The sequence below is a fragment of the Drosophila gunungcola genome (assembly GCF_025200985.1).
Source record: "Drosophila gunungcola strain Sukarami chromosome X unlocalized genomic scaffold, Dgunungcola_SK_2 000021F, whole genome shotgun sequence".
Lineage (NCBI taxonomy): Eukaryota > Metazoa > Arthropoda > Insecta > Diptera > Drosophilidae > Drosophila > Drosophila gunungcola.
The window spans coordinates 961632-978454 of NW_026453184.1; the positions used below are offsets into that span (position 1 = coordinate 961632).

A 16823-nucleotide genomic window follows, 5' to 3' on the forward strand; every position below is an offset into this window, starting at 1 on the left:
ATACTTTAAATTTTAAACTTTAAATTTAACCAGAAATTTATGATTCTGTTTTAGGTCGCCTGTAGATAAAGCTTAAAATTGTACATTTTTAGATAAAACTTATCGAAATAAAAAACGTGAATTTAAATTCAGGAAATGACCTGCTTATCAAGAAAAGTATAGGATTAAATAAATATTGTTGACAAATACTAGGAAAGATTGAGTCACTGAATTTTCATAATATAAGTGTAGTGATCCAAAAAACATTCGTTGGCAATGTGAGTCATTTGTAAAATAAAATAAAAATCAATCACAACGAAAGCCGGCTATTAAAAGCAGTTTTGGAATTGAGTCACAAATCCAGACCAAAATAATTAAGAGATTTGAAATTTCAAAGTATTAATCAAGTTTTGTATTTTTTTTTTCTTATATTTTTAATGTTTTTTTTTATCTCATTGTCGGCAAACTAATAAAGTCAAGACAACAATTGAAGTTGGGGCTGCACATTAACGTATGCATAACCTCAAAACCCAATGTCACGCATATTATTTACTCCTCAGCCTTTAGTGGCTGTCTCCATCTACATCTACATATCTACCTCTATCGCTATCGCTATTGTTTGCATTATTTGCACGAGTGTTCGTTCGAGAGCCGCAGAGCCGAAATAAACTGAAATGAAATGAAATTAGCTAACAAGCCGAGGCTGTCGTTGTCTAACCGTTCGTCATAAATAAGTTGCAAATAATATGCGGACGACGGACATAAAAATAACTAATGGCAGATGGAGCCATCCACCTGTCCCTCTCTATCAGCGGGTTGCATCATAAAGCATGCCTCGTCGCACAGTGCATGCAAATTGTCAGCGTTTCATAACGCTCTATCTATATGGCAAAATCCGTACAAAATAAAAACCAGAAAAGAAACCCGTGTCCATTTATTTGACAATTGCCGAACGCTTTTGTCTCTTAAATAATTGTCGAATTGTAAACGCAGGCATTAGCCAAGGCAAACAGTCGTAAATAACCCAGGGCAACAAGTGGGCGCAGTTTTGGCCCAATAAATAAGAGCAACAGGGCGGTTGAGTAACGTGTTTACATACTCGAGTGGTGACTGTACCTGATTTCGGGTACATGCTCAAGTACCTGTGTACCCCCATCGAAGAATCTCTAAACATTGTTGCCTGGTAACTGGTTTTTTTTTTATAGGCGGTGTTGTTTATTTTCTGACTGGTAGTTTGGGAATTTAGCGATGAATAATATTTTAACTTGAGGAATGCCAAGTGCTTAGTGTTATTGGTTTTGTTACTCGATAATTATGGTATTTTAAACCTTGTTGTGGGTAGTTGACATTTTCGCTTCTGTTGGATAATTAGTTTATTTTTAGAAACAATTTTAATTTTTATGTACCCCACTTGAGACTCATTTTTTATTTTATTAAATCATGTAAGGTTTTTAACCACGTTAGTGGTGGTAAAACATATTTATCAAGTAAACAGGGTTTTTGAGTAATGTAGTGTTGGTAAACTTCTCTAAAGTAAATTGTTTTTGACCTTGTTTTTAGGAAATTTAGGGATATTAAATTTGTGCTATTAATTTAATGCATAAAACACCTACGCAAACAGCCGAAATACAAATCGTTTTAATTGTGGCATGTGCCAAACAATTTTTCGTTTTCGATTACGATTCGATGAGGTTGATTTATTGTTGATGATTTCTTGTCGACATGCGACCCAATTGTCTGTCTCTGACGCTCTTGATGTTGCCATTTCATTTTTTATTTGCCGATTTTTCCTTGTGTTTATTTTGTTGCTACATTTGTTGTTGTGTGTTAATGACAAGATATTCCCCATTTTTTTTATCAGGAGTTGGTTCCGTTTTTGGTCTCTATTTGCCAATTTCTAATTGTTTTTCCCCCTGCCTGCCTCTCCCACATTGTTTTGTCTAAGCACTTTTTCTGTTCGGTGAGGCATATAAAATATTTTTAGGCCAATTGCCCTGCGTCTGTGTTTGTGATGTTAGATAAGATATGCACATGATTTCATTGTAAGCGTTGTTGGGTCGCCTAGTGTCGTTGTTGTTACCTCGAGCGGAAGTGGCTTTAACAACATTAACTTGATTTTATTACCATTTTTACCAATTTCACCTACATGTTGTAAGGCACACGGCGAAAGGCACAAATCGTGCACTTAATTTGATTGCCTTGGCAGAAGCCAAAAGTCATTTACCAATTTCTTCGATCCGACACAACTCACGTACTATGAATCTACAAAACGGAGATGTTGAAATAAAACAGTTGGAAATGTATTTGGTTGTTTGTTATTGTGATAGGAAGTGTTTTGTTTAGTTGTGGTTAAATTTCGTAATTAATTTAATTGAAAGAAATGTTAATTCGTAAGGTTTCCTTTAAAGGTTAACAAAAATAGAATCAAACAAATTGAAAATAAAAAGTTCAAACTACTATTTATTAAAATCAAATGAAATAAATGTCATTGTGCAATGTTTTCAATTATGATCCAATTGCAATCATAATTTTTACCCACTTTTGAGGAAAAATGGAATATTTGAGCACACCTGAACGTGCCGAGTGTCCGGCCCCATTATAATTGGTATCGTCCGTCGGCCGTCGGCTGATAAGACTTATGTCAGTTATGTAATTTGACCCAATTAAGATTATCGATTCAAATAACAATGAAAATTTCAGGGTAACCTCGCGCACACAAGCAAATTTCAATGTGTAGTTTTGTATATTACTTCTCCGTGTTTCAAAAAAAAAAAAAAAAAATAAAAAAAGTTCCAGTGATGATTGGCTTGTCTCATCTGCCTTTTCCCTTCCCCTTCCCCAAAAATCGGCAAAATTTTGTCAGCTAGATAAACCAGCAAATGGCCAACCATGTATCTGTTTGCGTGTGTTTTGCATGCGGTACGTTGACAATTGACAAAAACAATTAACGGCAATCTATCGATAGAGGGTGGGGGTGGATGATTGCATAATGGTGCTTCGCCACATGGAGTGGAAATAACCCATCATCATCTGGTACAGTTTTTAAACTGTTAAAAAAATATTTTAGTTAATCGTTACATTTCTAAGATTACTCGAACTTCACTCTTCTAAAAATGTGTGTGACATACACAGTTTATAAACTGTTAAGAAAATATTTAAATTATTCGTTTAATTTGTAAGATTATTAAAAATAAATGAAGTTGACATTATTAGACCTTTTAACAGCATTAAAAAAGTTTCTAACGCATAAAATTGAGATATTTATCCATTGCAATCACAAAGCACTTAAATATCTTTAAATTTGCAAAATATTTCTCGGTTCCAGTGCTGGAAAATCTTTTAGCAAAACCCCTAGTCATTCTCTCATTTATAATCCCCAATAAAGAACCATAGCAAATAAATACTCCACACAAAAGAACTAATTGTTCTTGTGAGTTGGCAGTTTGAAAAAAAGGGGAGCTATGCACAAAAAAAAAAGACAGATAAGCCAAAAAAACATGGACAGTGGGCCTGGTGGGCACGGACAGTGGGCAAATTGGGGGGAAACGTGTGTGAGAGAACGGCTAATGTATTTGCGTGCTGTGTTAATTGTGGCATCGCTGATGTTTTCATTTCCCCTTCGTGAGGTGTCTCATTTTCCGCCTTCCCCCCCTGTTTCCTCTACTGCGGCCTTCCAATGTGTGCTTTTATTGTTGTTTCGCCGCTGTCATATATTTTCTTTACGTGCGCGATTTTGTTTGCTCTTTGCTATCTAGAACATTTAAGCCTAATTTGCTTCATTAAATCGTCACATTTGTTATTATGTCTTCTGTCTTTTTTTTTGTTATTTCATTTTTCACATTTTTATTTTCTGGAAGCAAAATTAACGTCAAGTTGATGAGTTCCATTTTTGGTTAAGGGTATGTTACTTTTTAGCAGATTTCATATTATTATAATATTACTATTTATTTTAAACAGTAAACACTTATTACTATTTAACTTTTAGAACATATCTAATCGGGTTATTATTTTAATGGCTTTTGTACAAAGCAGTGACTTTGTTTTAACGATATAATTGCATTGCGAGGTATATGCTAGTCGACACGTTAAATTGTTATTCCTTTTCTGTGCTTTTAAAGGAAAAGCTGCCGCCAAGTTGATGAATTGCTTTGTACGATGGTCTTCTTGTTTGTTGTAGCTGTTTTAGCATTTAATGAACAGCTGTGAGGGCTTAGATAAATGAACAAACAAAGAAAAAAAACAACTAAATTCTAATGTAATTAAGATTTGCCTGGTGCTTTTCGGTTTGTTTTTACTCGCTTTGTCATGCCGCCCATGTCCATTCATAAAATAGTGCTGCATTTGCATACATATCCTATGTGGTTTACTTGGTCAGTTTGGTTTGGCTGATCGCTTGATTGCCTTCGGTTGCGCACTCTAATTATTGGGGAGGAAAAACCAACTCGCCATGAAAACAAAAGAAGAAAAAACCTAAAAAAAAAAAGACAAATAATTGTTGAAATTAAAAGTGCTCGGGCCAAACATAATTTTATTTAAAGCTCATTATTATGGGGGTTTAAGAGAAACGTGAAGAAAAGTAAAAGCGAAGAGTTGCGGGGGTTGTGGGTTTTTTTTTTCTTCTTTTGACTTCATTTAATTTGATGGATTTTAAAATGCGTTGCGCATACGCAATCACAGTTTTTCTCTCTCATTAAGTATGTTTGCTTGTGTTTTTCGTGTGGTTCCGGTGGTCAAACAATAAACGTGATTTTTGCCTTCTCTACTTTGACTCGATTTTCCACATTTTGTTGAACCCATTAATGTAGTAAATGGATATTAAACATAAACAAAACAAAGGCAAAGCTCTCCGGGGGGAATGTCTGCTGGTGCCTCCAAAAAGCGAAACTGAAATTATGTAAAGCCAAACGTTTGTTTTAACTGAATAAATGACTGTGAGAAGGGATGAAAATATTTACTGCAAGTCCATTCATAAACAAAAATTAAATAATAATTACAATAACGCAAGTGCTGACCACCTCTCTCTAAAAAAAAATGAGAAAATTCAATTGGTCGATGTTTTAGTGGATGATTATTTCATCCTTTTTTAATAAGCTTTGTTTTAGTAATAATAATTTATTTTACTATTAAAACTATTATTAAATATGTTAATATTCTAAAGAAAGCTAAAAGCCTGGCAATATAATTTGAATGGCGCTAAGGCCTTTTATAATTTTCCCATCAGTGTGGCTGTTATTACACCGCCATTTGAATTAAAGTTTTAAATGTTTTTCTGTATAAATTACAGATAAATTTGCCAAATCATTTCCGGTACAGCGGCAAACGATCAAAGTAGTGGTGTAGTTTGTATTGTGATGTGAAAGAGCCAGAGAGCTGGAAAAAATCTAAATTAAATAAAATAAAATCGTAATTAGAGGAAGTGACGCTTTGCATTCCCCACGGCCTCTATTCATTCATTAAAGCAAAAAAGCTGCGTAAAAAGGCAGAGAAAAAGTGGCAGGATGCACTTAATTACCGATTTCGATTCACTTGGCGACACGATTGCGCTCGATTCGGATATCAGGCCAAAGGAATTCGAGGCCGCTGATTAGCAGAGTCAACAAAGCCAGCGAAAATCCGAAGAAACCGAAAACCGTCCCATTCACAAGCACCAACCAGAAGCATGAGCTCATTCCATTTTTTTCTTTCGAGGAGCCCTCTTCAAGTTCACGCAGTGGCGATAATAAATGTGGCATGATGTCATAATTTGTGCAAACTGAACAACAGTCGAATTAATTTTTTTTTAAACCAAAACCAGAAAGGAAGTGGGTTTGTCTTCCCTAGGGATCGAAACATAGCATACCCTTGGATATTGTTAATGGGCATCTGGAAATGTGACTCAAATTCAGATACGAAAATTCAATCGTATAACAGTATAATATAAAAATATTCACTCATTTAAGTGCAAAATTATTATTAAAATAGGTTTCTTATCCAGAAGTGTAATTTCAATGCTAATTTTTTGTTAAAATTCATATGATAGAACTTTTACTAAAAAAAGAATTTTTACGATAATTTTTCTAATTTGTGAAATTATTAAAACTTAAAATCTTTCTTTTTATTAATTAAAATTGTGATCATAAATAATCGCCAATAAACTAGAAAACCTGTAAGTTTTTTTGTTTTTTTTATTTTATTTTTTTATTTTTTTATTTTATAACTTTGACAGTAAAAAGGGTTTTAAAAAAAAAGTCTATAAAGAATTTATTTATCAAAATGCTTAGCAAAACTTAACAAGCCACAGACCATTAATGAAAGACAAATATCTTTTGCAGCTAATGATTATTTATTTGCATTTCTCTAGAAATATCGAACGTCAGAGCAGAAATACGCTGAAAAAGCATAGTCAAAGTTAAAAAGCAAGCCCAAAGCAGAACTATTTGTAATCCATTGACGTCATGGCTTGTCACGTGAACCGCTGAACCCGCTGCCCCCCTGTCCGCTGACCCCTCCCCCTTCCCCTTGGCACCAGTTCAAATGTCAATTGTGTCAAATTTAATTGGATATTCATTTTTGGGGTGGCCAGCAGCCTTCCATGCTCTTAAAATAGATTTTTTTTTGCCGCTTGTTGATGGAAACATAAAGTGCACACCAAATAGGGAAGCAAACACTTTTTTCAAAGCTAAATTATGCCTGACAAACTTGTGGAGGGCAGACTTTTAGACTTGAACTTTAAGTGTTTGGTTTTCCACAACGATAAAACAAATTATCGAATGTAAACATTTTTACAAAGGCAAAGATCGTTTAGTTACTATTCGTAATTCTTAGTTTCATAACAAGGTTTTGTAGTTCGATTTTCGTGTTTTAATTTTTGCTATTGAAATTTTACTATTCAAAGTTAACTTTGATAATGGTCTTTTGAAACCACTCTACCAATAGCTTATCTCTTATTTTGCTTGTTTTTAATAGGTAACAAATTGTTGTTTTTAAACTGCTGTTAGGTTTTTAGTTTCTATTCAGAAGTTTTATTTTCATACTTTGGATAGTCTGAGATAGTACAGCTGGAAACCAATTGTATAAATCTAGTTAATATTTATTCGGGTGAATCAGACATTGCTCTTCCATAAACGAAACCATTTCCGTTTGGCCATAAGGAAGTTTTCCAGCTGAGATACGTTATATTAATTAAGCAAGTAACACCGCATTAATATGGAAATGTCTTTAGCTAACAATTCTGATGTGTTTCTGTATCTCTATAGTATGTTTATGGCTTTCAATGTCTGTTGCAGTTTGCTGTCAGACTGCCAGGTTAAATCATAAATACTTAGCTAGCTGTGATATATATGTTTGTTTCTATTATTATATATGCTCGGGAAATATAGTGAGAGTGCCAATTTTGAAAATTGTTCATTATTCATTCATGTCGTGATCGTTCGATTTGCAACTAAAACAACGTGTGTCAATACAGTGTTGATTTAATCCAAGAAGTTATATACAGCAAGTTTTACTGCACTTGACAACTAAACAAACTGGAGAGCAAAAATAAACTTTTTCCTTCTTTAAACTGAGTAATACCGTTGATATAAAAACCACTTGCTTTGATTTTGTGGGGCTCAGTTTTTTTTTGGATTTTCGCTGGTGAAGCAAACCACTACATAAACTAAACAAAACAAATCATTTTAATGTGTTTAATTTTTTTATTTTGCAGATTGCAGCACAAAAGCAACGAAGAGTAAAGACGAAAAAACCCCCAGAAGAAATCATTTCGTTTCGATAAATAAGAAAAGACAGGAAGCAACAAAATGTCTCCAAAAGCGGTAAGTAAAGTTTGTAATAGAACCCTTAGTTGTTGTTTAAGTATATTTTAAAAAACAAGGCAAGATAAGTCAGTTATTTGAAAGCCGCAAAATATTCCATTAGAATAGTAACCATAAATTAATGGACTCCAAGACAGCAAAACCTCAAAAACTGAAACTGATAAAGCTCAAACTTTAATAGGAATGTTTTTCTTCGCTAGCCTAATAGAAATGAGACGTTAGTAAATTATTTCAGATTAGTTATTTAATCAAAGTCACTGCGACGAAGACGTTGTCAGTTATCGGAAATTGTGTCCTTATCAAGAGCACTTGAACTACAATTGTCGTCAATTGAAGAAGAGGGATCACATCATTTAATAGAAAATTTCCTGGGCAATGGTACAGCTGAAGGCAAGGACGTCATAGTTGCTAAATTCTTGACGTTCGCCAACAAAATTGCATCAAACATAAAGATCCAGGGAAATTAGATTAAAAGTCGACGTCATTGATAAGGCAGAAACTTCACTTCACGTGGCATTTCTGTTTTCCCCCGCCATTTGGCAATTTATATTGACATGGCAATAATTTCATTTTGGCAGCTAGAAAAGTTCTTATCACCAATCTTTTAATGACATTTTGCTGCTGGTGGCTTGATTGTTAATGGATGGTTTTTCAGAGGCTCATCATTACAATCACATGTGCGATTGATTTAATCATTTAAATTGTATGATGTGGGGGATGGAATTTCCCGAAATAATTGTCACACATTAATCGTTAAGAAGTCGTTTCCCTTTTATGGCAACTTTTCTGTAAAGTGCAGTCGATGCAAATCGTGCTTGAATGGTTGCTCTATAACTTTCCCTTTTTTTTGCCATAGTTTTTTCCGCAATAGTAGGTATGGATGTTTATTGGTGTGTTGGCATAGGTTGATAGCTGGGGGTGGGGTTAATTGCTCTTGGAGGCCCGGAGCGGCTCCAATAAAATAGAACTGACAGGCAACGCGTCGTATGATTGACGCTGATTTGTTTGCCCACCTTGGGGCTAGGTCTACGGCGCTCTCTCACGCTCTTTGGACACAGCGCTGGTCAAGACAATATGATTGGATAAACAACTGTATAAATATAACATTTATTTTTTGGGTTTATTCCATTTACAACGAAAAAACGGCAATTCTTGCTTCTTTTTTTTAATAACAACTAGACATATTGACTTTAATAATATTCAAATATAAAATATTATTAATATATAAAAATATATAAATATATATAATATATATAATATATTTTTTATTTGGCTTGCTAAACAATATAAATAGATAAATCTCAGGAGCTTTATTTAAAGTACATTCACTTATAACTTGGTAAATCTAGGAATTATATTTTTAATATTGTATGACTATGCATGTGCATGCTCCTCTCGTTCTACAGACCTAGTTGACCTCTATGACCAGTAGACTGCCTGTCAGAGTGTCAGTTTTTCTTTTATGCTCGTTGCTGCTGTCTAATTTTAGATGCATAATTAACATGCAATTTATATTAACTTGACAACGAATGACTCGATCAAATGGGTGAATCCCCTGTCCCCTTTGTAACAGCAGAAATTAAGTTCACTTTTTTTTGTTCGTGTGTTCCTCCCGCTTTTCTTTCGCATTCTGTCGCCGCGCTTTCCCAGTGTTTTTCTACCATTTTCCTTTTGCTGTGCCCTGCTACTGTTGCTGCTTTCCTCTTTTGGGAGCTTAAAAACGTGCCGTGACTTTTACATTTTCCTCAGTTGCCGCTGGACAACAGAATCGTATTGAACAACGCGTCGTGGTGCTTGCTTGCTTAGATCGCTTTTCCGTCGTGGTTTTCCCTGTCCGTGGTTGTAGATTTCTTGTAGATTTTTCCCAGCCGGAGATTTGCATAGAAAAGCGTAATAATTCAAAAGCTACTGCGCAACCCCTTTACGGTGCCCAAAATGGTCGTCGTCTCCGACAGCCGCGTCCGTTTGCCGCGCTACGGCGGAGTCAGCGTGAAGCGGAAAACGGTACTCGAAAACTACTCATTAATTTCCATGTTTTCCTCTGGAAAATCTATGTATATATATATATTTTTTCTTCTTCTTTTTATGGTGCTGCACTTTTGTGGTTTTAAGACAACATTTTTGAAAAACTGGTTATTATGCCTTTACTTCCGCCGTGTTACTGTTTGTGTATAGTTTGGTAGACTTTTGTTTTTTGGGTGGCAAGGGGAAACAGAAACAGAAACCACCGCGGTTGCATTAACCCAAAAACGTTAATTGGATTGAAATGAAAAACGTTTTCAATTTCCTAGCATTGTGTCACGTTTGATTTGCATTCAACAGCAGAAAACAAAAAAAAAACAAAACAAAACAATGTGCTTAAACTGAAAACTAAAACCAAGCCGAAACAAATAAAATGATGAAATTAAACGCCAGGGAACTAAAAATTTAAGTTTGGGCTAAGTCTTTTTCCCATGGCCTGAAACGAATGGTAGCCAAAAAAAACCGGTGTTTTTGAGATTTTGCCTATGAGATTTTCCCTTTTTCAATCAATCAAATAAAAGAAAATAATAAAAATGTAATAAATAAAGCCGGAAAAATATAAAACGAGTTCTTAAGTTTTATTTAAGTCTATAACAACAGGAAATATACAAATGCATTTATTTTCAATAAAAAATTTACAATTTATTGGTGATTAATCCAAAAAAAAAAAATATATATATATAAGACATTCAAAAATGGTCTAATTAAAGTGTGGGTTTTTTTTTAGATAGAGTCCCTATCAAAAAAAGTCAAGAAAAGAAAACTTGTTGCTTTAAAAATAAGATTTATATGGATATTCCATTCCATTTAGCTGGGAAATTTGGTTCAATGAGCCCTATTGCACTCTAAATGGTTATGGCACAGCATTTAGTTTGGTTTACATTGTCTGGGGTGCAGATTAACCTCTACTTTGATCTGTGCTCGCACTTTGTTTGACCTCGATTTGGCGATTGCGTAACGGCCAGACCGCCGATGCAGTTGGTACAGTTGACATCTGACTTGACATCATGTGCTTGGTCTTTTCGGTGCAATTTTCTGCGATTTCCTCTGTCTTTCCATAACAGAGACAGTTGCGACTGGAAATTGGTCAAGTGACACCACACACACAACTTTTTGAAATAGATAGCGCCTAAGCTCTCTCTTGTATAACTCTTCTACTGACCACTGTCCATCCGGCGGCCTGGTGAACCCCCCTTTCTTTTCCCCCTATTTATTACCACTATCTCTGGTCATTTTCAGCTTTTGTTGCTATTGTCATGCCTGATTGATTTTTGCTGTTTTCCGAGCGTGATTTTTCACTATGTGGCCCGCTTTCATTTTCTTTCTTTTCTTTTTTTTTTGCTCTCTCTATTTTTCTTTATTTTCCCCCTATTTCAACGATTTGAAACGTGTGCGTGTTTAAGTCGAAAGCCCGACTTATGCAAGCCGCCAAGTCGTGGCAAATCGAATCCAATCCTCCAAAGCGAAATGGGAGCTCTTGGCACGTGTCCTCCTCACATGTCGGTCTGCTCAGAGCCCGTTAATCCATCGACCCCTAAAAATAGGAGACACCGCACGACATGCTTATCGATAAATGTCAGTTACTTTTGCATACGAACGGTGTTTGTTTGCCCAGCTGAATATATTCCACTCCACGATCCAGTTAGTTGTCCAAGTCATGGATAGCATTACCAATTTACTGCATGAGCCGGCTACTAACTTAGCCAATGAAAAGTTTGTCTTGTAGAATAGAGACCAAAGTATATTTTATATATATGATAATTTTAAATGTGAACAATACTTTGAGGTGTTGTATGACCATGAAACATAGTAATCTGCCAGAGAAAAGCAATTCTACATTACTAAATTACTTAATTACTAGTATATACAATTTATAGCCACGAATTTTTTAGTAGGCTAGCCTTTCCTTAATATCGTCTATATTTATTTCGATTTAATTCTTTATTAAAATCAATTATTGCATTTTATGATATCCTCTTAAAATTTATACTATGAAACGTGGTAATCTGCCTTTAAAAATGAATTTTAAACTATTAAAATATTTTTTTTTACATTTTTTAGTTACAACCATTTTTTGCTATTATTTGCTATATATTCTATATATTATCCGATTTTATTTTTTTTTAAATAAATGAATTCTTTTATTTGAAAATCTTGGAACTCCAGAGTCTAATGAGCATTAATTATATCTCTGTTTTTCCAGCTAAATGTGCGGGTCACGACAATGGACGCGGAACTGGAGTTCGCCATCCAGTCTACGACGACTGGCAAACAATTGTTTGACCAGGTGGTGAAGACGATCGGCCTGCGAGAGGTTTGGTTCTTTGGACTCCAGTACACCGACTCAAAGGGCGACTCCACATGGATCAAGCTGTACAAAAAGGTAAGGCAATAACAAATTACCCATTAAATATAAAATTGGAATTGGAATGGAGGTGAAGACAAAATTTTTATGTTAGAAAATATTTCTTAATGAATAATTTAATGTGGTTTCTAATTAATTATTTCGTTGAGATATCATTTAACTGTACCATAAACTATTAAATAAAATGCATGTGCAAATTTTTTAAACATAAAATGTGTGTGTATACATAATATAGCCCGAATCACCGGCCATAAAGACCATAAAGTATTTAAAGCGTGTAAAGAAGTATGTGGACAAAAAGACAGCCGACAGCAATGGAGTAAATCAGGCGGATACGAGCGAAGAGGATGACGACGCCGATGATATGGTGGGAACAGATTGAAAATCTATAGTCTACAAACCACTGTCCCCGAAATAAAGTCCCGCTAGATCAAGAATTAATAAGTCCCAATGATTGTGGATCAGCTAGTTCCCAAAATTTGTTGTAGAATATAATAACATTTGTTATATTTGGCTTTCCTTTAGACTAAGCTTAAGTTAACTAGTGAGTTGGAGATATTTAATCCACTAATAAATGTAATCTCTAATTTAATGCTGCACCACAACAAATAGACTGGATCAATGCCGTTTTCGACATGGGTAACGTTCAGACAATTGCACTTTCTATATGTTTACAAATTTTTATTAGTTTTTAGTTTGAAAAAAAAATTGTTTATTTCCGTAGAAAATGAAAACTCAGTCGAGCTTCTCAGGCTTCAAGTCAGTACTGAATATATTTTCTGGATAAATTGGATTGTTTGTGTGAAAAATTGTATTTTATGTTTAATTTTCCAATTACTTTTAACTAATTGGATTTCGGTTGAGAAAAATCGTTAACATTGTATTACATTCGTGTGATAAAACATCTAAAAGACATGTTTTCTTTTCGACAGGTTATGAACCAGGACGTGAAGAAGGAGAATCCCTTGCAGTTCAGATTCCGTGCCAAATTCTATCCCGAGGACGTGGCCGAGGAGCTGATCCAGGACATCACCCTGCGCCTGTTCTACCTGCAGGTGAAGAATGCCATACTGACCGACGAGATCTACTGTCCGCCGGAGACATCCGTGCTGCTCGCCTCGTACGCCGTGCAGGCGCGTCACGGTGACCACAACAAGACCACCCACACAGCCGGCTTCCTGGCCAACGATCGTCTGCTGCCGCAGCGCGTCATCGACCAACACAAGATGTCCAAGGACGAGTGGGAGCAGTCGATCATGACCTGGTGGCAGGAGCACCGCAGCATGCTGCGCGAAGATGCCATGATGGAGTATCTGAAGATCGCCCAGGATCTGGAGATGTACGGCGTCAACTACTTTGAGATCCGCAACAAGAAGGGCACGGACCTCTGGCTGGGCGTGGACGCCCTGGGCCTCAACATTTACGAGCAGGACGACAGGCTGACGCCGAAGATCGGCTTCCCGTGGTCCGAGATCCGCAACATCTCCTTCTCGGAGAAGAAGTTCATCATCAAGCCGATCGACAAGAAGGCGCCGGACTTTATGTTCTTCGCGCCGCGCGTCCGCATCAACAAGCGCATCCTGGCCCTCTGCATGGGCAACCACGAGCTGTACATGCGTCGCCGCAAGCCGGACACCATCGATGTGCAGCAAATGAAGGCGCAGGCGCGCGAGGAGAAGAATGCCAAACAGCAGGAGCGGTTAGTTGGCTCTCTTATATGGAATTTAATTACACTTTTCAACAACTTCCCCACTTCACTTTTCTTTCTTTGTCAGTGAGAAGCTGCAGCTGGCGCTGGCCGCTCGCGAACGCGCTGAGAAGAAGCAGCAGGAGTACGAGGATCGGCTGAAGCAGATGCAGGAGGATATGGAGCGCTCGCAGCGCGACCTGCTCGAGGCCCAGGACATGATCCGTCGGCTGGAGGAGCAGCTGAAGCAGCTGCAGGCCGCCAAGGATGAGCTGGAGCTGCGCCAAAAGGAGCTGCAGGCGATGCTGCAGCGCCTCGAGGAGGCCAAGAACATGGAGGCCGTCGAGAAGCTCAAGCTCGAGGAGGAGATCATGGCCAAGCAGATGGAGGTGCAGCGCATCCAGGACGAGGTCAATGCCAAGGACGAGGAGACCAAGCGCCTGCAGGACGAGGTGGAGGACGCCCGACGCAAGCAGGTCATTGCGGTATAATTTTGCATTTTAATTAGCCTTCAAAAACCGTATTGAACTAATTAACGTAGTCCGTTTCGATTTGCCCATGAACTGTGTAATAAATGTCGCTAATTTTTAGGCCGAAGCCGCCGCCGCTCTGCTGGCCGCATCGACCACGCCGCAGCACCACCACGTCGCCGAGGACGAGAACGAGAACGAGGAGGAGCTGACGAACGGCGATGCCGGCGGCGATGTGTCGCGCGACTTGGACACCGACGAGCATATCAAGGACCCCATCGAGGACAGACGCACGCTGGCCGAGCGCAACGAGCGCTTGCACGATCAGCTCAAGGTGGGTTCGAAATATATATTCCAAAAATACGTACCATAATCGAACTGCCTTTAAATTTGCTTAACTTCAATTACCAACAAGTTTTATAGAAGCTATTGCTTGAAATGGAAAAGGTTTTTCATTCTTCATATGGAGAATGTTTTTCAATGTTTTAATACAAGGGCAGAAACTAAATACTAAATATGTGCATAAAGGCATTTTTACAAATAAAAATTCCAAAATGTATAATAAACTTAAAGAAATGTAAACATATACAAGTATTGCTGGTGATAATATGAAAACAAACAAATGATTAACTTAAGGGCCTTAAGTACAAAATTAATTTAAAATTTAATTTTCTGGAAAATAAATTCCGGAATACATTCAAGTATGGAAAATAAATTCCGGAATACATTCAAGTATGGATATAATGATAGACTTTATTTATTAATTTAACGTTGTTAAAAAACCCATTGATTTAAAGGAAATGAAGACAATTGATAAAATACATTAATTTATATATATTATACATATATATTATAAATTATAGACTATACTAATAGTTGCGAAGAAAAAAAAACAAATAACAAACCGTATTCGACTTCTAAAAATATTATTTGATACCGCAAAATAACGATTACAAGTCTGTTTTTATTAGGATGCTTAGTTTTTCGGCATTACTGTTTGAAAAATAATACTGATGCATCTGTTGTTGTTTTTTCAGGCCCTGAAACAGGATCTGGCGCAGTCGCGCGACGAGACGAAAGAGACGGCAAACGACAAGATCCATCGCGAGAACGTGCGCCAGGGACGTGACAAGTACAAGACGCTCCGCGAGATCCGCAAGGGTAACACAAAGCGTCGTGTCGATCAGTTCGAAACATGTAAGGCTATAGCCCTATAGCTATTGCGGCCAGATCGAAAGATCGAACGAGCGAGAGGTATATAGAGCGCCTGCGCGAGAGGAAGAGAGATGGAGGGAGATGGAGTCTCCAGAAAGAAAAAGATAAAGATATAACTACAACAAGAGAAGATAATGATGATTGATGATTATGATTATGATGATAATGATGATGAAGAAGCAACAAATATAATTCCGGTCGCTGGCAAAGCCTATTGCTATTATCCCCCCAGCGACGTCCCTTTTTCCACCCACAAGAACTTCCTGCCTCCTAAAGTGAATTGAGAAGAGAGCCACAAGTATAATGGATATACTTTGTTTGACCGCCGTTTTCCCTTTTGTCTCTGAGCTTGTATAGAAAAATCAAGGAAAAATGAAAATATTTGAAATGAAGAAATTCAGCCAAACAGTCAGACACACTCATCAATATAAATATATAAAGTGTATAAACGACAAATACGGCCAGGACAAGTACCATCTATAAGGACAATCAGCAAATGAAAGGATAAAGCTATCGGAAAATATGTCAAAATCCAAACAGAAACAATAGAAAATATACATTTCTCCTTTTCCCAATGGATTCATAGAGAAAATGGAACGAATAGTAATAGATATTGAAAATCAACAACAACCAACAAACAACAGCAACAAAACAACAAAACAAACAGCTATTTGCATTTTCCCCCGTTATAATTATTATTTTTATTATTATATAATTAATATTTTTTTTTAAATTTGTATAATTAAATAAGAACTTGATTAATTGTTTCTTAAATTAACTTGAGAGAGAGCAACAAACAAAAAGAGAAAAAATATATTACATAAAATATTTTTCTTTAATCTATTTTTGTTTTGAAAGAAAAATGATTCTTAAAAAAACTGAGAAAACAAACAACAAAAAAACTATTGTGAAAAACCAAACAAAACGTTTTTAAATTAAACAATAAAAATGTAAAACAAAACAAAAAAAAAAAAACACCGTCTCGTCGATCCAAGCCAAAAGCTTTTATGGAAAGGTGGTGGTGGTGATCTTTGATTTTTAACTTGGTTGAAAACTTTCGACATGTAATCAGCATGTAGAAATACTTAAAAGACTTGGGTTTTTTTTTGTAGTATTTTAAAAATGTTAACACGGCAATTTTTTTTTCATTAAATCCAAAATAGGTGAAACCAACTTTAAAGAAAATGCAAAACTATTTGAAAATAAATGATTTTCGTTTGTTTTGTAAAGATTTTGCCATTTTAAAAAAGGGTAAAGTAAATGCATATAGATCCATTAGTTTTTTTTTGTCT

The 16823-nt window shown here is 36.2% G+C and overlaps 1 protein-coding gene across 14 annotated transcripts in view; it reads left to right on the forward strand.

Moving 5' to 3' along the window:
* Positions 1 to 16487, forward strand: part of LOC128260279 (moesin/ezrin/radixin homolog 1) — a 29030-nt gene extending 12543 nt beyond the window's left edge. For 5 of the 14 annotated variants that reach the window (XM_052993133.1, XM_052993134.1, XM_052993136.1 and 2 more), the window contains exons 2-9: positions 7664 to 7772; positions 11998 to 12177; positions 12395 to 12526; positions 12772 to 12798; positions 13092 to 13858; positions 13935 to 14331; positions 14438 to 14650; positions 15354 to 16485. In XM_052993133.1, coding sequence (XP_052849093.1) covers positions 7758 to 7772; positions 11998 to 12177; positions 12395 to 12526; positions 12772 to 12798; positions 13092 to 13858; positions 13935 to 14331; positions 14438 to 14650; positions 15354 to 15533 — 1911 coding nt within the window. In that variant the 5' untranslated portion in view covers positions 7664 to 7757 and the 3' untranslated portion in view covers positions 15534 to 16485. Of the gene's footprint in view, positions 1 to 7663; positions 7773 to 9549; positions 9777 to 11997; positions 12178 to 12394; positions 12527 to 12771; positions 12799 to 13091; positions 13859 to 13934; positions 14332 to 14437; positions 14651 to 15353 lie in introns of those variants that run through there. The other 9 variants (XM_052993130.1, XM_052993131.1, XM_052993141.1 and 6 more) reach the window with 9 other exon arrangements.
* Positions 16488 to 16823: the final 336 nt, after the last annotated feature.